The following is a 24,182-nucleotide window of genomic DNA, read 5'->3' as shown; positions in this document are numbered from 1 at the left end:
CAGCAACCTAAATATCTATCAATAGCATTATGGATTAAATGTGTCCCCCAAAAATATGTGGTGTAAAATCTATCCTCTACGCCTGTGGTTATAATCCCATTTGGCACCGTGCTATCTTTGTTATGTTAATGGACAGGATTAGTGTAGGGTGTATCTCAAGTCAATCTCTTACAAAATATAAAAGGGGCAGATTACAAAAGCAGAGATGGGGGAAGATAGATTCCAAGCCACATGGAGATCTCCAAGGAACCAGGAAACAGAAGCCAAAGAGACAAGGACATTCCCCCAGAGTTGACAGAGACAGAAAGATTTCCCTAGAGCCAGTGTCCTGAATTTGGACTTCCAGCCTCCTAAACTCTGAGAAAATAAATTTCTGTTTGTTAAAGCCATCCACTTGTGGTATTTCTGTTATAGCAACACTAGATAACCAAGACAAAGAGGGAACTGGAATAGACCTCAACAAACAGAGGTATATGTATAGGATTAAATGTATGAAAATAAACAAGAAGTGGAATAAAAATGCATATACTATGACGCCATCTACATAGAGAATAAACACATGTAAAACCATATACGTATTGTTTATACCCAAACATGTCTGCTACGAGTACTTTAAAATTCCTAAGAATGATGAACTTGGAGTGGGGATGGACAGGAATGGCATCTAGGAAGGCCAGATGGGGCTTCTGCTGAACTCACCATGTTTCATTTCTTAAAAAATATCTTTTCAATACAACATATGCAAAACTATGGAGGACTCTCACACACATAAATTTGAGCAAATGAACCCAGACACAAAAGGGTATCCACTGTATTTTCCACTCATATCAAGTTCAAACACAGACAAAACTAACTAGTGGTAGAAATCAGGACAGTGGTGATATTTTTGCAGCGAGGGGGAGTGTGGTGGCTGGAAAGGGGCCGAGGGGCTTCAGGGTGATGGTAAGTCATGTTCTGTTCCTTGTTCTGGATGCTGGTCACATGGACGTGTTAACTTTGTGAAAACCTGAGCTGAACACTTAGAATGTCTGCACTTTTCTCTGTGTAAGTGTGATAGGTCAATAAAAGATTCAAGAAACACTTTTTAAAAATCTGAAACAAATCCGGCAACATGATGATGTTGGGCAATCATTTTTCTTGATAACTTTCTGAGCGCACAAATAAAGAACAATTCAAATTATTTAATTAAACCAAAGAGTACACAGTGAGATTGTATTAACGAGAAATGCCTAATCCATATTCATAAAACAGGGCTAGCCAGCGCTGGTCTGCAGTTTGCCCAATTGATGAACTGACATTCTTTCTGCTTTGGGAATTCCGTTCCCTGGTTAGTCTGGGCAACAGATTCCATAATGAAGAGGGCTACAGAGGGGTAAGAGAGAATGCCAAGTCACAGGGAGGGGCATACACAGCAGACTTGGGAGGTTTAGCCATTTTCAGTCATGAACAAAAGACCACTCACCCTCACAATGATGCCCATGCGCTTGCTTTCGTAGGTAAACGGGAAGATCTGCAAGATGGTGAAGTTCAGGATCTGGTCGCCAGGGGTCCTCAGCTGCATGGAAGACTGGTCTCGGCCCACCAGCGTTAAACCCACGCTTTCCGTCCACTGTACCAGGGCCACCTAAATACAACACAGGGTTGAAGGTCAGACATGTGGCCGAGGGTCCCGGTTCACAGGTCACACAAATGAACACGAAGGCAGCAGGGGTAGCAGCAACAGGTGAAGAGCAAGTAGTCACATCTGTCACTGGGGTTGGCCAGGGCTTTGGCCCATGAGACTCGAAGCCATCACTGCTTCCCTGGCCGGGGACAGTACACTCCTCCAGCCCTGTGAGGGCTCGGTATGAAAAGCTGCCCCCACGAAGTACAACCTATCTTCTCTTCCCAGCCCAAAAGCAAGAGGCACACGAGAGCATGGCAGCCAAAGGCAGGGCAGGATTAAGAACGGTCAAGCGTTTGGCAGAGTCCTGGTGGCGCAGCGGTGAAGAGTTCGGCTGCTAACCAAAAGGTCAGCAGTTCAAATCCACCAGCTGCTCCTTGGAAACCCTATGGGGCAGTTCTACTCCGTCCTATAGGGTCACTATGAGTTGGAACTGACTTGACAGCAACGGGTTTTGGGTTTTTGAAGCGTTCAGCTGCTAACCAAAAGGCTGGTGGTTTGAACCCATCCAGCAGCTCCGTGGGAGAAAGACCATCTGCTTCCATAAAGATTACAGCCTAGAAAACCCTAAGGGGCAGTTCTACTCTGTCACATAGGGTTGCTATGAGTCAAAAGTGACTTGATGGCACCCAATAACAACACAACCACAGATAAGTTGTGGAAGAATGTGTACCAAGCAAAACCACAAAACTGAAGCACAAATACAGGGGAAGAAAGAGTGTGACTGTTGCAAACTTCACCTTCCGCTCGCCTTTAAGCCTCACAAGCACTCTGCAAGGTGGGTAGCTACAGCAGTTCTCCAGGGGGCAATTCTGCCCCCCAGAGGACACGTGGCAATGTCTGCAAACATTTGAGACTGTCACAACTGTGGAGTGGGAGTGCTACTGGCATCTAGTAGGTGACGGTCAAGGGTGCTGCAAAACATCCTACAATTCCCTGGACAGCCCCCCACAACCTCACAACCAAGAATGATCTGGCCCCATATGTCAACACTACCGAGGTTGAGAACCCTGGTCTGTACAGAGAAAACCGAGGCTCAGAGGATTCTGCCATCGAATCCCGGGTGTCGTCTTGGTTAGCCTGCTACATCCTGAAGGGGAGGCACCATACTGGGGTTCCCAGCCTGGCTCTACCAACAACCCTCTCTCCCCGCAGGGCCTCTATGAAATAAGGGACTTGAATTAGATGACTTCTCGTTTCTGTTCTGACTCGAAAAATGTATTTTTATACATTGTTAGTGACCTCTAATCAGATGTCTAATTTGATTTCTGTTGCTGATTTTAATGGAATTTACATCAGTGAGAAGTTCTTTTTCAAAAATGGGAGGCTCTGTCCTGTTCTGGAGTCCCCAGATGGAACAAATGGTTAATGTTTGACTGCTAACTGGAAGGTTGGCAGTTCAAGTCTACCCAGAGGCCTCTGGGAAGACCTACTTCCGAAAAATCAGCCATTGAAAACTCTATGGAGCACAGTTCTACTCTGACACACATGGGGTCACCATGAGTCTGAATCTATTTGCGACAACCAGTTTTTGGTTTTTTTTTAATCCCGTTTTAATTAATGTCATAACCAGTCAACCAGGATTAGTTTTAACTAGCTTTCTACTTTGACCAATGAAAGAAATCATTACACTGACCTCCAACTTTCAAAGAAAGAGCTAATCAACTCATGATTTCTTCTTTTACTACCAGCCTGCGTTTAAGTCTTTGAAAACTCATTCATTCATTCATTCGTTTAATTCAATGACTATGACTTTCAATGTGGCCTGTATAGTCTGCTAACCATTTTTTTAGAAGTTTAAAATTAACACATCAGTGAATATCTGTATATACAAAATACTCCCATCTGTATATGTAAAAAAAGCTTGGGTATGTGCATAAAAATGTCTGTAGGGTGATATACATGAAAGGAAACCCTTCCTGCTTTTACTTGTAGCTTTCTATACCACTGAAATATTTTTAGCATGTGCATTCATTTCTTTTACTTTTACTTTTAATTATGTAGATAAATACTCCAACAGAATTCAAGATACACAAAAAACCTAGGTATAAACATGCCAAAAAAGCTTGACTAGATTTACACCCTTCTTTTTATGCAATTTAGTAACAAAGGGAAAGAGAAATTCTCCTTTGGATGCTTCCAAACATTACTGTTATTGAAAGAATTGTTTTCATTATTGTTTTTACTCTTTAATAACCTATTTAATTGTCCTGAAAAGTCTGTGACATTGGGCTTCGAGGGGATATACTCAAGAATTCCCCCCAAAACATGCTCTTAACTTCAACAGAAGGAGCCCTGGTAGCACGGTGGTTAAGCGCTGGGCTGCTAACCAAAAGTTCAGTGGTTCAAGCCCACTAGCTCCTCCGCAGGAGAAAGATGTGGTAGTCGGCTTCCGTAAAGATTACAGCCTTGGAAACCCTATGGGGCAGTTCTACTCTGTCCTATAGGGTCACTGTGAGTTGAATCAACTCGACAGCAATGTGTTTTCTGAGTAACATCAACAGACAAAGAATCTGAACCTCCAGAACCGGGAACAGTTTCCAGGGCTAGGGAGGCAGTTTGGGGTTAGCTAGTCCAGCCCCCCAAAGCGTGGACCCCACAGGACTGTGGGAGAGAGAAGTTGAACAAAAAAATCCCAAGTGATCAAAAGTGACAAATATCCCTGACGAAGGGAGAATTACAACTGTTTGTAAACATTCTTTAATTGTTTTTTCTTCCACTGCAAACCTCTCCATAGAGTTAAGGAACCTACTGCCTACTATGGTTTACTGTCCCCACCCCCATCACTGTGGGTCCAACATCCTAATCAAAACCTCAGCAGTCTCGTTGGGGGTTATTCAAACAGGATATGAGCCCCGAGGGGGGTCTTTCATTCCTGCCTTCCACTCTTGTACTCAACTTTAACATATGTTGGTGTTAATTTACAGCTACTTTCTAACAGAACCCATATCATCCCTGGGGGTCCTTCCTAGTGAGAGGGAAAATGGTTTCAGAACTGGGGCGCTCACTAATGCTTCTCAGTTTCGGCAGAGACAAACATTTGAGGGGTAAGTTGACACAATTGCATTCCTTTCCAAAACAAGATGGTATAAAGAAGGCTGAGGATTATTTGGGTGGTAGAAGCTTCAGTTCAAAGGAATCATTCCATATCACAAAATTATAAAATGCCTTGAATCTCCCTGTCCTAAATAGCCTGAGTTGGGTCTCAGGGACCCTCGCGACAGAATATTCAGAGGTCAGAGCAGCAGCAGAATTAGAAACCTCATTAAGGTAAAAGAATGAATGAATACATTAGCGTTAACCAGATGAAATTCTGGAAACACAGATGGGGGCTGGCTGGGGGGGCGTCTCCTCTTATGAGTCTGTTGTGTGTCCTGGTTAGGGTCTAGAAAGAAATCAAAAGGACAGAGTATGCTACTTCCTTTCTTAAACCACCCATCTGAAGAATTCATGCCAGAAACCATCAATGAAAGGGCTTTTTCATCATCTGCTGGCCAGCCATAAACCACCTGTGACAAGTATTAATAATTTCCCCTTTGTACCTGGGAGTGCGTGCTTAGGAAATATGCCAGCTCATGTTAAAAAACCCTGCATTCTTGTCAAAGGCAGGATATATACTAATCATGAGAGCATGTATGATACCAAGATGGGAAACTGATAGCTGATTAAAAGGGTTCTTTGGTGGCATTCAATAAGATAAATACCCAGGCTCTCAAAAGGAGAAGCTGGTTACCCTTAATCCAGCCTTTCAAGATTATAAATCCATCCACAGACCTACGCTTTCTTTACTTAATTAAGAAATATACCCAGCACTGAGCCCCATGGTGGCTGCAGGTTCAAATGCTGAAGGGGGGCCGGGCAGGCCATGTGGGAGCTGTGGGTAAACCGTGCCAAGTCTAAAAGGGCAGCACCGCCCAGCTCAGCCAGCTGCTGAAATCAGGCCCTATTTCCAGATGTGATTTTTTGCTTCAAGAGAAGCTGATCTGTATGTAAAATTAAGTGATTTTTGAAAATTGCTTTGGTTTTTTTTTTTAATACAGCGTAAAGCAAACAGTGGACAAGATGATGGTATAAAAGGCCACTCCTTAATCAAAAGTTCTTAGATTCTGTACTCAAAATTCAGCCTTCCGTCCCACTTAACTCTGATAAAAATTAGCATTTGAGAATATTTTAGAATAGCATCATCCTCACAAAACTTTAGTTACTTTCCAATGATTATTTATTTAAGTCTATTCTGAGCCAGCACTAAGATGGCAAAGAACTTTTGCATCTATGGCCCAGGAATAAGCTGATGATAACTATTTTCTACGATGTCCCTAAACACACTGTCCAGCTCTGCCTTAAACAGCCACCACTCTCCTCTAAGCAACCAAAATTCTATTCCAAGATTCTATTCCACTGGTTAATAAATAACATTGATGGAGTATTTTTTCCTTAAGTTCCCGACCTCTGTTCCCCGCCCTTGCCCCCTGGGTCCGAGGGCGCGGCAATGTGATGTTAAAGCCCTGCCACCCCCTGAATCTCTCTGAGTCAACACTGCACAGCCATTTGTGCACATGTCTGAATGCTGTCATTGTCTGCAGGCCTGCAGCTGAGCTGGGGGCATACAGAGGCATTTAGGGGAACTGCGTGCACCTTATGTTCACTGAAATGTGAATGCAGCCATGAAAAACTAAAAAGCTCATGCTCCAAAAGGACTGGGAGGTGCAGGCCCACCCAGAGCCATGTGCTTGGTTTCCCCAGTTGTTCTCATACTCATGCTCAAGCAATAAGTTTAAGAAAGTGCAAAACTACTCCTTTGCCATGAGACCAGAAGAACTGGATGTCGCTCGGCTACCATAACTGAACATTTTGATCTGAAGATTCTATAGAAGAATTCTGATCAAAAGGGGGAAGACGCAGAACAGAATTTCAAATTCTCACGGAATCTAGACTTTCTGGAACCATCGAGGCTGGATGAATCCCCGAAACTGTCGCCCTAAGATAATCTTTAAACCTTAAAACTTAGACCAAAAATACTCCCTGAAGTCTTCTTTAACTCAAGTAATGTTTAGCTTAATTAGTAAAGAATGTCTGCCTTGAGCATTGTGCTCTTTTAAAGAGGATCAAATTGACAACAGCAACTTGAAAGGCTAGATAGGAACCTTAAGGGTCAGTGAGTTTATGTTAATGAGGGAGGAAAAACTAGGCACAGCAGAGTGAGAACAGCTACACAACTTGAAGAATGTAATAAAGTCACTGAATTGCATGTGCAGAAATTGTTGACTTAGTACGTGCTCTGCTGTGTCTAGTCTCAACAACATCAACAACAAAAAATGCAAAAGGAGGCAACCGGGACCTTTTTCATACACAGTGAAAAATGTGCAGAGAGATTTAACATACAAGGCTCTACTGCAGCATTATTTATGACACAAAAGTGGGGGACCACCTAAATGTTAAGTGTGGGAGACAGAAAATGTAACCTGTGGGGTATCTATGCAGTGTACTCGTGAGAAATCATCTTATCACGGATGGTTAATAAAAAGCGATAATATGTGCAACATGTCACTAAGTAAACCATTTGAGTTGGAATTGGACTGACACTAAATATTTAAATTATATGTACAGAAGAGAGATGGTCGTTTTTGGGTGCCGTGGAGTCAATTGTGACTCACAGCGACCCCACGTGACAGAGTAAAACAGCCCCATAGGCTTTTCTTGGCTGTAATCTTTACGGGAGCAGATAACCAGGTCTTTCTCCTGCAGAGCCGTTAGGTGGGTTCGAACTGTCAGCCTTTAGGTTAGCAGCCAAGAGCTTAACAGTGGCACCACCAGGGCTCCTAGAAGAAAGATAGGAAGGAAAAAATATCAAAATGTTAACTGTGATTATTGCTGAGTTTGGGGATTATGGATTTTTTTTTCCTCTAATTTCTTACTTTGTCTATCACAAACATGTTACTTTTACAACTAGAGAAAAAAACAAAAATAATGTGCATCTAGATTAGTTGCATCTTCATTGTACTTTTACACTGCAACTGCCTATAAGACTGTGAAAGAGCCCTGCTGGCGCAGTGGTTAAGCGCTCAGCTGCTAACCCAAAGGTTGGTAGTTTGAACCCACCAGCCACTCTGCTGGAGAAAGACGTGGCCGTCTGCTTACATAAAGATTACAGCCTCGGAAACCCTCTGGGGCAGTTCTACTGTGGCCTGTAGGGTCACTGTAAGTTGGAATCCACGTGACAGCAATGGGCTATGACTGTCAGCATCCTGAGGTCCAAGTGGGTGTAGCATTCTCTCCTTCTACCGCCTCTGCCACCGAGAAGAGACCCCCTGACAGTCTACCCATCTCTCAGTGGCCATTTGTTTCAAGGTTATCGTGGACTAGATGAGAAACACACCCCTTTAGGGTAGGATAGTGGTACTATGGGCTTCCAGCCTCTGGGCTTGGGCTGCCTGCTCTTAATCTTGCCAACAATGTGGCCTTGGGAAAGTTTCCTAGTCCGTTTATGTTTCATCTGCAAAACGGGCACAATAATAGTAACCCTATGTCACAAGACGACATGCACAGTGCTTGGCTCAGAGCAGGTATTGAATTAACAGCCACTTTCTTACAACTATCAGTATCACTGTTATCATTACGACTTGATCCTTCTAAGGATCATATGCACGTACACACACACACGCTCACTCACATCCCCACATGCACACATGGGTGCACACTCACATGCACACACACACGCGTGCGCGCAAACACATGTCCATCCTACAGGAAGATGAAAGCCATATGTCTCTCTGAAGGTTGCTGCTTGAACTCGACCCGCCTTCCTTCCTGTTTGGTGATGTGTGTACTACAATACAGAAATATGTGTATATGAATAAATTTAGAAAACGATCTGTGAAAATCCCCACCAGAACATAAACAGTAGTGGCTGCTAGGTGGTAAGAATTACAGGTTATTTTTATCAACTGCTTTTTTGAATCTGCGGGTTCTACTTTTTCTGTAGTGAGCACAATACTACTGGTGATTTTAAAAGCCTTAAAAATTATTTTAATCTGAAAGGCTTCATGGAAAAGACACATAAATCAGCCACAGGGTGCGTTCCAACTGCTCCTGGGAAGGCGCCTCCTGGACCCCTCAAGCCAAGGAAAAAACTTCAAAAGCTGCGTCATCATCGCGACCCCCCTTGCTGTCCCACTGTGCCCCACCTCGAAGGCTCCCAAAGATCCTGGCAATGATGGGATGCTGTCAGGCGGAACGTGTCTGCTGGGGTGTCCTAGGACCACTTATCTCTGGTCAGATTATATCTCATTCATTTCCCCTGCGAGTCACTGTGGGCAGCAGGGAGGGCCCAGCGCCCCAGGGTGGAAATTGATAGCTGAATAAAGACACTTCAAGGTTTCCCAAGCGGAATGTGCACAGGAAACAAATTTAGGAAACACTGCTTTCTGTTACAGGAAACGAATCCTATGCCAACTGGTAGAAATTATTCCAACAGCTCCAACGTAAAACGAATACTGGCTTCTGGATGTATGCCATAAACTGACCTTGCCCAGAATAGCAATGCTTATTGATATAGAATTTCAAAGGAGGCTTCTAGACCCAGCCAGGTCCAAGGGGAATCCTATAGGGATTTGGAAATAGTATGGCTTTCTGAAAGATTCTGATTGAACTGGATTTAGCTTCCTTTCTGTCACATGATGTGGTTAAATAAACATATTTGTATTTTGCAGTATACATCCTTTGAAAATAGTTTAGAAGGAAGATCTCCAAAATGTTAACAGTGGTTACACCTTTAGTTAACAGGATTATGGTTGACTTTTTTCCTTTTTTCTTACCTATATTTTCACATTTTCTACTATGAACATAAAATAACTACGCAATAAAAAATAAGAAAGTTGTAGAAAAAATAAATAAAAAGATACCAGTAAGGTAACATTGACTCCGTAAAGACAGAAAAGACCAAAGGAAAATACTTTTTTTTTTCCAATCACTACTCAGAATTTTGCAAAAACAAGACAAATCTGAATCCAGTGCAATTAATGGACAGAAGAGGTAAAGGACTATTCACTCTGAGAAACAGAGAGCCGAGAAACACAAAGCGTTCCATGAAAGATTTACCCTCATGGGAAAATCTTTGCACAGCCCTAAAGCAGATACTGTACATCAAAGTTTAGGGTGAACAGAGCCGTGTGGGGCCGGCACTAAAGAGCTCTACATAATGCATGTCAACAGCCAATACAAGTATGCAGAGACCAGAGGTGAAACTTGTTCAAATTCAAATCCCATCAAATACCCATAAGCTACTGGTTCCCCATCCATAACTACCAAGAATATAATCCCTTCTCACATCTGCCCTTCAGTGGTGTCCATGCCTCCATTCCCAAAGGGAAGACACAAGATCAGACAGACTCAGCCCAGTGAGCCACAAAGAGAGGAAATGATGATCAATGTGAAAAGTATCCAGTCCCTGCGGCTTCAGTCCAAGTAGGTCAGAAGATCATCCATACCTATCCCTACCCTCTGTATACACTTCCCATCTCAGAATTTGGCCAGGGGGTGCAGCATTTTTCACTCCAGAAGCAGTTGCTCCAAATCTCAATGGTCCAGGATGCCCTGGGTTTGACAGCTTGAGCTGTTGCACAAACACTGAGCAGACTGGAGGAGTCTCCCAGGTGACCAATTCCACTGCTCACGTGAAGGAGAAAGAAGCACCAGGACAAGACACATCCAAGTGTTCCCGCATTTGTGAACTTTGGAAAAGATTCTCATTGTGCAGTCCTCCAAGCATGTTAACCACGAGTTCACTGATACTCACAGACTATCCAGACATTTAAAACGTTTTCTTTACTAAAGTTCCTTCTTCAAATGAATGAAAAAATTGGGAGTCCTCGTACTGTTGGTGGAAGAGTAAAATGGTAAAAAAAAATTCTGGAAAGCACTCTGGTGGGTTGTATCATGAGCCTTAAAAATATTCATTCAATTTGACTCGAAAGGATTTACTGAATGCCTACTAAGAGCCCTCCAACAACCCTACTGTGATTCCTGTTACAGATGCCTGGGGCCACAGAGAGGGTGGTCAAGCTGGGAGCCCAGGACTCTGCCCTCAGCTGCCTCACTAGATGCCACTTCCTTGGGGGTACAGGATGCTGTCTTGTTGAACTCTACTCCACAGTGCCTAGCCCATAGCTGGTGTTCAGAAATCCCTGATGAATCAGTGAACTCACACCTTACATCACGTATAAAGATGTTCACTGCCAAATGTTTATAAATATTGTTGCTAAAAATTAGAAATAACCTAAATTCCAACAATACAAGAACAGTTAAAGATATAGATAAACATAAGGATGTAGAATTTTTTTTTAACTTTTTTTAAAATAACATTAGAGAAAATTGGGAAACACGCATGATTAAGTGAAAAAAGCAGGATACAAAACTACAATTAAAATTCCCGTTTTTTAGGAAAAAATGTTGGAAGGCTACACAGGAAGTCCCTGACATACAATGGGATCCCATTCAACATAAGTCGAGTATCTTTTTTTTTTTTTTTTTTTTTTTTAGTTTTCATCCTTACCACCTTTTATTATCAATATCTTTATAAACCTGATCTTTATTTGTTTTGGGGTGTTGGAAACATTACATAAAAACTTACAGATATATTTTAATACATACATTAAAAAATACACAAATCATAAAAATTTACTCTGATGAAGAAGAAGAGTGGGGTGACATCGGCATTTTGTCAGTTGTGGTAACACCTCCACTTGTGGAAGGTTCTGGATCATCAGGATTATCCCCAGGAATGGAGATGGCATTTCTAGTTAGAAAATTAGTGAGAGTTGTCTGTATGGTCCTCTTCTTTTTTAATTCATATATTTTGCAGTAACTTCTCACTGATTCCCGAATCTGCCTATCGACTTTAGCAAAGCAATCAGGATTCGGGTCCATGTTTTCAAGCAACTGAAGCCCCTGATTTAGTTTAGAAAAAATTCCAGCTAATCCCTTTCACTGTAAAAGTTTTTGACAACTTCTCTCCTTCCTCTTCCGTCTTGTCCAGCTCATCCTTGAATTTTTCTGCAGCTTCAACATCAGTGCTTCCTGCTTCTCCAGTTACACTCAAGTTATGTAAGCCAAATCTCAAATTCATGTTTGAAGCAAGGAAACCAGCCCTTGCTGGCATTAAATTCTTCATGGGAGTCTTCTCCTTGCTGCTCCTTCAGGTTTTAAAAAAGGCTGTGTGCTTTTGTTTGAACCATCAGTAAACTCATAAGAATTCTCTTCTGGATTTGGTCTTCCACCCACATCACCAAGAGCTTCTCCATCTCGTGGACTGGCCCTTGCCTCTTTGTTAAAATTGTCGATTTTATGCCAATCGCTCCTTTAACTGCCTCCAAAATCCTATTCTTATCCTTAATGATTGCCGAAATGGTCTAATGAGAGCGTCCTTCCTCATGTGCTATTTCGCCAACTTTCTTTCCATTATCAGAGGCCTTACTGATCATCTTTATCTCCATGTCTAGAACCTTCTTTCTTGGATTAGAACTTTCAGTGGTGTGACTTCTTTTGCTAGACATATTGTTGGGGGTATAAGCCATGCAGGTGTTACAGTCAGAGAAACCTGAACAACTCGGTTTCAAATTAACAACTGATGCTTCTTACGGTACGAAACACTGAATAAGATCACACTATAGGCCTGGTCTACAATGAAGTCGGCCCTGGTGTCACAACAATGAAGTCAGAGTCTTCATGGCTGTTGGGTACACGCACAGTTCAACTGTCGTATGTCGTGAAAGTTGAGTATCGCTCAATTTTCTATCCGTTACGACTTCTAACACCACCATCAACTTCACTGTAGACCAGATCATAGCCTGCTACAGGGCAGTATTTTGAACAGTAAATCATAAAACTGAACATCTGCATGTGAACATCTGAGAATGATAACATCGGCAAATTATGCGCTGCAGCTTTGTATGTAGTACATGTTACTAATGATAAGATGTACAAAAAACAAAACAGAGAGTCATAAGTGCAGTTCATTGTAACTTGAACATGTAATAAGAGACTAAAGAGACATGACAACTAAATGCAATGTGTGATCCTGGACTGATCCTGATCTGGGGAAAATATGTTAGTCAGGGACAGTCGACAAAACTTGAATAAGATCTGCAGGTTAGATGATAGTACTGTATCAATGTTAATTTCCTGGTTTTGATAAATGCCCTTATTTTTTCAGGAAAAATACAGTGAAGTATTTAAGAGTAAAAGGAGATCATATCTGCAGCTCACTCGTAAATGGTTAAAAAAAAATGTATATATATAAACACTCATATATATAAAGAGAGAATGATAAAGTAAATGTAGAAAATGTTAACATTTGGGGGAATCTAATGAAAGGTAAAAGGGAATCGTTTGTTCTATTTTTACAAATCTGAAATTATTTCAACATTAAAAGAATTTAAAAGGAAAAAAAAAAAAACCAGGTGATTTTAGGCTAATTATTCAACCTGTCCTTTAGTTTCTTTTTCTGAAAATGGGGACACTAATGGGGCCTCACTGGATTGCTGGGAGGATTAAGTGAGCTAATACACAGATAACGCACACAAAACAGGGCCTGCAGCATGCCAAACTTTCACCAGCTGTCCAACAATCATGTCTTCCAAGTGGGATTGCAACAAACCCATTTTCTTCTTTATATTCTTCTGGAAGTTCCAAATATTCTACACTGAATAAAAATTGCTTTCATAGGACAAATAGAGATAAAAAAAAAAAAGAAGGAAGGGGAGGGATGGAAACTGGAAGGAAACAAGCCAAATCTTAACAGAGTACTGGAAACATAGCCCCGTGTCTGAGTTACACCAGGCAGGTTGACACAGGTATGATACAATTTTCATGCTGGGTCAGTTCTCTTTCTCCACACACAGAGAAGGTGTGCCCATCATATGACACCCTAAAAGAGAAACCAATCAGGGGGCTCATTACAGACAAACACTAGAAGGACAATTTGCTACCAGGCCCTATGCACTTGACCATGGAGTCAAATGAGTCCTTTTGGGGGTAGTAATAGAATATGCTTAGATATGAAAGGGCATTTTAAAAGCATATGGCTTATTGGACTTCATCAAAATTAAAAACTTTTGTACTTCAAAGGACACCAGCAAGAACGTGAAAAGATAAGCCTCAGACTAGGAGAAAATATTTACAAATCTTGTATCTGATAAGGGACTTGTATCAAGAATATATAAAGAACTCTTACAACTTAAAAATAAAACGACAGCCCAATTGAAAATGGGCAAATGATCTGAACAGACATTTCTCCAGAAGATATACAAATGACCAATAAGCACAGGAAAAGATGCTCAACATCACTAGTCATTCGGGAAATGTAAGTAAACACCACAATGAAATAGCACTTCACCCCCACGGGTGCAGCTTCAATCAAAGACAGACAATAACAAGCGTTAAGGAGGAGGCGGAGAAATTCAAACCCTTATGCATTGCTGGTAGGAACATAAAATGGTGCAGCTGCTCTGGAAAACAGTCTGGCCACTAGAGTTTCCATATGACCCAACAATTCCACTCCTGGATATATACCGAAGAGAAATAAAAAGATATGTCCTCACAATAACTTGTGCACCAGTGTGCGTAGCCACATTATTTATGATAGCCAAAAAGAAAAAACCCACGTGTCCATCAACTGATGAATGGATAAACAAAACGTGGTATATGCCTACAATGGAATACTATTTGGCCATAAAAAGGAATAAAGAACTGACACATGTTACGACATGATGAGCCTGGAAAACATGCTAAGTGGAAGAAACCAGTCAGATAATGTATGATTCCATTTATATGAAATGTCCAGAACAAACAAATCTATACAGACAGAGAAGCCCTGGTGGCACAGTGGTTAACAGCTCGGCTGCTACCCAAAAGGTGGGCAGTTCAAATCCGCTAGCCGCTCCTTGGAAACCCTATGGCGCAGTTCTACTCTGTCCTGTAGGGTCGCTATGAGTCAGGATCGATGGCAACAGGTTTATAGGGACAAAAAGTAGATTTGTGGTTGCCGATGGCTGGGGGGTTTAGGGAAGAAATGAGTACAGGGTTTCTTTTTTGGGTGATGAAAAGGTTCTAAAACTGACTGTGGTCACAGTTGCACAAATCTGTGAATATACTAAAACCACTGAATTATACACTTTATATGGGTGAATTGTGTGGTATGTAAATTATATCTTAATAAAGTTGTTTTTAAAAAAGTATGTGGCTTAAATGGGACCTGTGCTCTCGAAGTACTGTGTGTCTCAATCACAAAACAAGATCTCTTACCCTTTCCTAACTCAGGACACACCCCAAGTCCACGACTACTTCCTTTAGAGGAAGATTCGTTCCCTCGTGTATCTGAAAACGTGTTTCCCTAACGACACTGCTACATCCTGACTTCCGTTTCTTAGTCACCATCTGCCCTGGCACGTCACTTCCTTAGGAACCCCGGTGTAAATGGGAAGGGGCCCTCTGTGTGCCTCACGTACTGGGCCCTGGGTGCTTACCTCATCTGGACTGGACGCCTGGTACACACGGCAGGAGTCTTCGTACTGCTTCTCAGCCTCGGCCTGCTCAGTCACGCCGTTGGACTCGTACACAGGGGTCACGTTGTGGCAGAGGGCGATGGCCTTCACGGCTTCATGCACACGGCTGCTCATGGTGCGCCGGACTTTGGTGGTGAGTGTGGGGCCCTTCTGGGCAGGTGGGTCCTGGGATTGCTGGAGGAGAAAGCAATGAACAAGGAAGATGAGCAGAGACAAGGAAGGGCCTGAAATGTGTAGAAGAACAAGCACGCGGAGTAACTGCTTTTCTTTCTACTGCTCTTACAAGTATAACTCTCAGGTACATCTACAGTGGCGTTGCAACAGATGACATTTAATTTTCACAGTTTCAATCATTTATGCTTGGCCCCCAAATAATCAAAATAAAGAGAAAAAGAGAGACAAAAATTACAGATTAATGAATGTGGGTGATCGTGTCTGGCCCCAGGGGCCTCCAGCAGACTGAGGACCTCACTGCACTCAAAGTGGACCTGGTGTCTAGACCAGGGGCTCTCACCCTCAGCACTACTGACATTTGAGACAGATAACTCTCTGTGTGGGGGCCATCCTGTGCACTACAGCACGTTTAGCAGCATCCCTCAGCTCTGCCTGCTAGATGCCAGTAGTACGCCCACCCTCATTATGACAACCAAATATGTCTCCTGCCTAATGAGACACACAGGGGGTCTTACATCCCCTGGGAATGAAATCGCCCCGGTTGAAAACAACTGTTTCAAATGTACATTCTTCTTAGTTTACAATAATGACCGTGGGAGACCCTGAGTGGTGCAAATGGGTAACGCGTTTAGCTGCTGACCAAAAGGTTGGAGGTTCAAGCCCACCCAGAAGTGCCTCGGAAGAAAGGCCTGGCAATCTACTTCTGAAAAATTAGCCACTGAAAACCCTATAAAGCACAATTTTATTCTGACACACATGGGGTCGTCATGAGTTAGAATCAACTCCATGGCAACTAGTTAAACCAAAGGCAACAACTTCAGCTGGTAGTCTACGGAAGTTACAACTATCAGTTAACACCAGAAGAAAAGCAGCTGGGTAGAACGTAGTGCAAAATGGCACCGAGAACTCTGCTTAAGGTAAGAATAAAGAACATTCAACAGTTTTAGCTGTGCTCAATTTCTGCCTTACACGCTAACTTCAGATGCTAACACTTGCCTAAGACGTAACTGCCCTGCTTACACAGCCTCCATCCATCTGTCCACTCATACCTGTCAACACATGACTGAGTGCCTTCTACATGCTAGGTAACGGGATAAGTCCTGGAAAAATGTTCTCAAGCCACATGGTAAAAAGAGCACGGAGGGTTAGGAAGACTGAGCTTTATTCTTAGATCGGCTGCCGAATAGCTATGTGATCTCGAATGAGTCCTATCTGCTCTCTGGGCCTCAGTTTCCTCAGCTGTAAACGCAGACTGGGCTAGAACGATGGCTTCCAACCCACGCTCCACACTAAGTCCCGAGAATCCCCAGAAACCCACTCAGTACCACGAAGTGTGGGGTGGCTAGGAGATGACAGCAAGCAGCCCCGTTCCTACCTGTGTTACATATCAGGGGCCGTTAGCCTTTCCTTTGAGGAAAGGGCTCCACTGCCTTGAGATATTAAAAAAAAAAAAAAAAATAAGACTACTGGAAAAGCTCACTTGTTACTGTTCAATAAAATCCAGATGCCCGCCTAATCAGCCTTTTCCACCTCCCAGCCTCCCCGCAGGCCACCTCCCTCCTCGTTCACTCTGTTCTAGCCACACTGGCCTCCTTTCTGTCCTTTGAAGATGGCCAAGCTCCTTCCTAAGAAGTACAGCCAGAATGCTCCTTGAAGTGAGGATGGTGAGACTTCATTTCACGTACTTTGGACATGTTATCAAGGGGGACCAGTCCCTGCAGGAGGACATCATGCTTGGTAAAGTAGAGGGTCAGTGAAAAATAGGAAGACCCTCAATGAAACAGACTGACACAGCAGCAACAATGGGCTCAAACATAGCAACAAACGTGAAGATGGAGCAGGACCAGGCAGCGATTCGCTCTGTTGTACATGGGGTCGCTAGGAGTCCGAACCGACTTGACAGCATCTAACAGCAACAAATAAGCTCCTTCCTGCCTCAGGGCCTTTGCACTTGCTATGCCCTCTGTCTGGAACACCATCCTGAGATCTCTGTAGGGCTGGCTCTCTCCCTCTGGTCAATCAGGTCTCAATTTAAATGTTACCTCCTCAAGAGGCTTTCCCTGTGTCCCCAAATTCAGGTGATCCCTCACTTTTCTCTCAACTGTAAATCCTGCATTATGCTAATAGTCTTCACTGACTAAAACCGGCTTGTTTACCTGATGATTCACTCTCCTCTGAGAACAGAGAGTTGCCTATTATTCATCGTTCTATTCCTGGGACCTAGGACAGTGCCTGGCACACAATAGATATTTGCACAGTCAATGAACAAATTAATAACTTAATATTCCCGGAGTTGGTGGTGGGGAGTCCTCACCTGACATGATTTTTTTTTTTTTCCCATTTCCAAGAAGAAATAGATATCAAATCGCCCAACATCAGTTCTAGATTTTAAATTACAGTTTTGATCAAAGGATCGCCTGTAATACATTGTCTTACTGCCTCTATGGCTAATGAATCCCGGGAGCTAGAAATGTTTACAGAGTTACTGGATTGTCTGTTCCATTAAAAACGTATTTTATCCAACAGAAGAGAAGCTATCGGATCGTTCAGAATGAATTACGTTTTATACCCACGAACATATGGTTGCCCAAAATAGAGACCAGATGGGTTGCGAGAAGCAAGAAAATCACTTTCATTTCATTTTTTAATACTATTTTTAGTAGTGGCATAGACTCCTCAGGTAGTTAGACAATTACTAAATTACACTGGTCACAGTGAGGACACACTGGGCTCTGACTTCCTGCTCGGTTAACCTCTGGTGTCAAGAGGACACGAGTTTCACTTCCAGGCCAAAGGGCATGGCATGGCAACAATAATTAGAGTAATGAATCAGAACTCCAGTTTAAATGAATCATTTTCTGCCAAGTGCTTTTAATTATAAAGAATGTAACTCTAAAATTATGAAGAGGATGGGAGATCTACAGAATGGTTCTCTCTACAGGGTAGACTAAATCAAGAAAAAAATTTTTTTGGTAAAGTTCTGTGATTTATGTTCTAGCTAAGGATGCGTGTCTGTTTTTACCCCCATACCTCGGCACCTGGACCAAATTACTACTTAACATTAGGGCCAATAACAAGACCTCTGACAAAGTAATTGCTCTGGTTGACAAGCTTTAGTAACACTGGGTTTGAATGAAATGCCATAGGCCGAATTAAGGGCATCCTTGACAAACTCTTGGACTTTGTGCTTAAGCAGTCTAATTTCATGTCGACAGAAGTCAAATACTTCCACTAATATTTCAACTGCCAGACAACCCAGAGCTTTTGGTTTTTGTATTCCAGGCAAAACAACTCCAGAGCAAGGTAAAAAGGCAACACTAAAGAAATAGCCACCACCTGTCTGTCAGTCTGTCTTACTGTGGTGGCTTGCGTGTTGCTATGATGCTGGAAGCCATGTCATCAGTATTTCAAATACCAGCAGGATCACCTATGGTGGACAGGTTTCAGCAGAGCTTCCAGACTAAGACAGACTAGGAAGAAAGGCTTGGCAATCTACTTCCAAAAATTACCAGTGAAAACCCTGTAGATTACTACAGTATACTTTCCGATATAGTGCTGGAAGATGAGCTCCTTAGGTTGAAAGGCACTCAAGATATACAATGGCTGGGACAATGGACTCAAACATGCAAACAATCATGAAGATGGCCCAGGACTGGGCAATGTTTCATTATGCTATACATGGGGTTGCCATGAGTCAGAACCAACTCAATGGCAACTAACAACAACAAGAGAGAAACACAGATAGCCAAATTTTCACAAAGATCATTGGATAAGCAATCAGAAGACACGGGGGAGAGCCCAGTCAACATCACAGGCTACTGGTTTAATGTCTCTACGTTCATTTACTTCGCTCTTAAATTAATACTTGTTCCACTTTTCTACTGAGATGTTTTGGGGAGGACAGTCATAACCATTGATGATGATGATGATATTCTCCCTTTTAATTTTCCAACAAAAGACTCATACGCCAAATGCTAATCTGCATGTATCGATAAGGCACTGATAATTCCAGGGGCCTGGGCTAGGGCAGTGCCCAATACTAGGCCCATTCTTCAAACCCCCTCACATTCCCCATATGGAAGAGTTTCACATTGTACAGTGTTTATCTCTAGCCTCCTCCCCATAGGCCCTTTAACCTACACACATTTCTTCTTACTTAAAAAATACCAGGGGAAAACAAAAACAGATGTGGTAGCCACTGAAGCAGGTTACAACCCTCTCTGCCCTGGGGGAAAACCACCGGCCCACTTACAGAGGGAGCACAAAGTAGCTCCCCGTGAGGTCAGAAGAGATTTCATAACCAAACCAAGTCCACATTGGGGGAGGAATTAAGATCTCCGTATACAAAGGCCTCTGAATCCCGTAACACAGAATACTGTAGCGTCATTCAACAGCACAGAAGCCTACAAATGAGAAACTAAGACTCCATGAAAACTAGGCCTCCGTTTCCCATGAATGATCCGTGGCTGGGACACTTCCCGACAAGAACCCCAAGCTGTGTTGCAGGGAAGATTATTACAAAAACCAGCTATTGAAAATCCCATGGAGCACAGCTCTGCTCTGACACACTCTGGGTCGCCAGGAGTCGGGATCAATTCAACAGCAGCTGGTTAAGGGCCAAAGGGAGGCAGGAATTTGTAGTGCAAAGGGGCACAGGGCTTCTTTCTGAGGTGACGAAAGCGTTCTGAAATTAGATTGTAGTGATGATTACACAACTTTGTGAATATACTTAAAACCAGCGAATTGTATGCTTTTAAAAGGGTGGATATTATGGCGTGGGAATTATATTTCAATTTTTTTTTTAAAGAAGAAGGTAAATAAATTAATAATTAAACAAGCCAGGGGGAAAATGATCACATAAACTTCGGCCGCCCTCGTGTATCTCATAATGTGTTGGCTATTTTCTTGTTGTTTACTTGGGCTTGTATTTATAACCTGCAAGGTCTCCCTGCAGGTATGTTTTTAAACCTACCTGTCCTCTTTATGAGGCTTAGTTTAGTTAAACAACATCCCTAAAACCAGTCACCTGGACCTGCATAAACTTCCCTATACATTTCAACACTATGAAAACAAACAATCATAGCATTCCAACTCCTCTGCAGGGTATCTCCAGGACTGTAATTGTTAAGTACTCATCTCATCTCTTAAGTGAGGGTCCCAGGTCAATCGAAACATTAGTTATTAGTGAGATTTAGATTTAGCTTTCATTTTGGAGATGAAAATGAAATGTAAATGGCAGGTCTAATTTCTTCTTGCGCTTCAATGGGTCAACCTCCCAACTCTGCTTTGGACTGCACAGGCTTCAACACTGATGTCCTGAAAAATAATGGCAAACCACAGACTCACAGCAGCTGTTCTCAAACTCTGCTGTACTCTGGAATCACCTGGCTCACTTGTTAAAACTGAAGGTCTGGACCCTGATAGAATGGGAGAAAAATGTGGAACAGACCTCAAATTCCTCAAACAAACAAAATAGACCCACTGGACTGGTTGAGACTGGAGGACTCCCCGAGACTATTGTCCCGAGATACTCTTCAAACCTTGAACCAAAATGATCCCTGAGGTCACTTTGTAGCAAGACAACAGATTGGCTCACAAAATAATGAATATCACCCATAAGTACCCGCTCCTTTAAAAAAATCACTTATACAAGACCAAACAATCAACAATTCCTTTAAACAAAGATGAGACTGTAAGAGGCAGGGAAACTAGATTAATGGAAATGGAACAACCAGAAGAGAAATAATGTGAATGTTTACGCACTGTAAAGAATGTAACCAGTGTCACTGAACAACTTGTATAGAAATTTTTGAGTGGGAACCTAAACTTTGTAAACCTTCACTGAAAACATAATAAAATCTTATTTAAAAAAATAATAATAAACTGAAGGTCTGGGTACCGCTCCTAGAGATTTCAAATCTGCCCTGAATGATCTGACCCAGGGGTTCCAAACACTGTTTTTTAAGAAACATTGTTATTAAAATGCTATTTGTAAGGTGGCAGACATATTCCAAAAGTAGATTGTGATAACAGGTGCACAAAAGAGCCCTGGTGGCACAGTGGTTAAGTGCTCAGCTGCTAACCCAAAAGTCAGTGGTTCGAATCCACCAGCTGCTCCATAGGAGAACGATGTGGCAGTCTGCTTCTGTAAAGATTCACAGCGTTGGAAACGCTACGAGGCAGTTCTACCCTATCCTACAATGTCACTATGAGTTGGAATCGATTCAATGGCAATGGGTTTGTTTTTTTGGTTGGATAGGTGCACAACTCTGCAAATTCACTAAAAAACATTAAACTGTATGCTTCAAATGGGTGATTTTTATGGTATATAAGACCAATCGTTAGAAAAAGACATCATGTTTGGTAAAGCAGAGAGTCAACAAAATCACAGGAGATCCTCAGTGAGGTGGACTGACACAATAGTCACAACAATGGACTCACACATACCAATGATCATGAAGATGGTTCGGAACTGGGCAACATTTCGTTCGTTCGTCATAGGATCATCAAGAATTGGAGCTGACTCGATGGCAATTAACAACAACAAATGATGCCTCAAATAAAGGTATTTAAGGAAAAAAAAAACCACTGGAATGTCTCCACGTGTCTCATCACACAAGCACTCTTGTGTTGACTGCAGAGATTTCCAGACGTCAGGAGGGGAGAAGACACACAGCCTCACTGAGGTAGGTTCTGCTATAACCTCGCCCCAGCCTGGCTACGACCTAACCCGATAACACTTCTCTATTTTAGATCCAAGATGGGAATGGGCAAAGCCATTTATGAGCTTTTGCTAAAGAAGGCTATTAGGTTGAGTTCATGGTAAAAAATAGTTTTCTAACCTTTTTCTTCTCTTAATAATATTTTATTGTGCTTTTAGTGAAGGTTTACACAGCAGTTTAGCTTCCCATTCAACAATTTCTACACAAACTGGTCAGTAACACTGGCTGCATTTTTCACAATGTGTGAACGTTCTTAATATTTCTGTTCTGGTTGATCTGTTTAGTTTTCTAACTTTTAATACTTTATAAAGGGTGTTATCTCTGTGCTAAACCAAAAATGCACCATAAAGATTGAAACACAAACATCCTGAGAAGGGATGGCTTCTGTAAATACCACATGCTCTTAAAAATACCACCAAAATGGGCAACGGTGGGTCTCCTGCCAGTGTACACAGCCCCACCTATAAAGCTGTCTTATATAAGCATCATCGCATCGGGTTCCTGGATAAGGGTTTGTGAGTGATATAAATATTTAGCCAGGTGTTGATGGGCATGACAATTCAAACAAGGAGCCCCTCTGAAGGCACCTGGAGGACATTTGGAATTGATGGTTCAGAGGGAAGAGTCCATCCCAAGACACAGAAACGAGGCTGCTCACCCTGCCCTGAAAGCCGGTACGAGCAGGAAGGCATGAACAGGAGAAGTAGGGAGGGAACGCAGAACAAGGCTAGACCCCACTCAGACCCCAGGTGGGAGTGGGCAGTGCAAGAGCACCCATACACTCCTGTGTGAAGGACGGATGGGAGGAGAGCAAGATGAGAAGCAGGGGCACCGTGGAGGAGGTGACGGCAGAGAGGTGGGCAAGGGAGAGTGCAGCTACTGCCAGGCGAGCAAGAAGGGATGGAGACAAAAGGCCCAAGGAAGATTGTGCAGGAGTGGGCACTGCAGAATGGCCCCTTACTGAATGCAGGAGGGGAAGAAACCAGGAAGGTTTTCCAAATTCCTGGATGGAGCAAAAGGTGCATGGGGCTGGCATCTTTTAAAACAAGTGAAAGAGAAGTGGGTTTGGGGAATGAGGGGAGAGTATTGCAATGCTGTGTGTACACCCACTCCTCACTTATTGACATGGTTAGATTCCAAAGACCAGGTTGTTAAGCAAAAATTGGCGTTAAGCGAAAATGGAGGATGACCATATCAGATCACAAAATGGAAGATGTCTTCACCATTATATAACTGCCAAACTACATCATTACATAATTGCCAAATTACATCACTGCATAACTGCCAAGCCACTGAGAATCATGGCCCAGCCAAGCTGACACGCACCCTTAACCATCACAGACAACAGCATTACTCTCACCTCACACCTCGGTGTTCGTTACTGCCAGACATATGTTGTTAATGCGCAAAACAGTCGGATAGTAGGTTTTTTACTACTGCCGTAAATGCAAAATGTTAGATAATGAGATAGTCAATCAGTGAGGAGTAAGTGTCCTGTCTTTATGATCCACCTGCAGTGATTCAAGTGGTGACTGAAGCTCCAGAGCAGGTTAGGCCGGAGACAAAACATGGGTGTCATTGTCATCTAGAGGGCAATGGAAGCAAGGCAAAGGAGGGGACCCCTAAAGAGTGACATACAGGTAAAGAGGGCGCAGCCCAGATCCCTAAGGACACCGATGCTGATCAGCACACAGAGAACAGGTTAGAAGGGAAAGGAGACGGAAGCTGTGTGGCTTCTCCTCCCTGTCCGCGTGAGACTTTTAATGGTCCTAAAGTACATCTTTGGAAAAGGTCCAGTGACCCACTGGGAGACAGGCCACATGCTTACACATGGAGCCTAGAAGTAGTACAACTAGAGCGTCATTGCCAGGTGCAGATGATGACCTCAGATGTGAGTATCAAACTAACCACCCTCCATTTAAAATCAACCTCCACTTCCACACTCTATCCCTCGTTCTGAAACTGTCAGGAGATACCCCGAAATCCAGGTGTGTCTGCTACAGAACATTCCAGAAATACAAATGTCAACTGGAATTGTATCACAAAGTATTCAGACAGTCTACG

General features: G+C 42.7%; 1 protein-coding gene across 2 annotated transcripts in view; it reads right to left on the bottom strand.

Moving 5' to 3' along the window:
* The window catches only part of ATP9A (ATPase phospholipid transporting 9A (putative)), a 154,979-nt gene that overhangs the window by 37,905 nt on the left and 92,892 nt on the right, over positions 1-24,182 (bottom strand). For both annotated transcript variants that reach the window (XM_004370233.2, XM_023742896.1), the window contains 2 exons: positions 15,184-15,396; positions 1,463-1,624 (listed from right to left, as the gene is read on the bottom strand). In XM_004370233.2, coding sequence (XP_004370290.2) covers positions 1,463-1,624; positions 15,184-15,396 — 375 coding nt within the window. The remainder of the gene's footprint in view (positions 1-1,462; positions 1,625-15,183; positions 15,397-24,182) is intronic.

The sequence above is a fragment of the Trichechus manatus genome, unplaced genomic scaffold, assembly GCF_000243295.1.
Source record: "Trichechus manatus latirostris isolate Lorelei unplaced genomic scaffold, TriManLat1.0 scaffold00008, whole genome shotgun sequence".
Taxonomy (NCBI): domain Eukaryota; kingdom Metazoa; phylum Chordata; class Mammalia; order Sirenia; family Trichechidae; genus Trichechus; species Trichechus manatus.
Note: the sequence above shows the minus strand (reverse complement) of the source record. Positions and strands in the feature narration are given on the sequence as shown.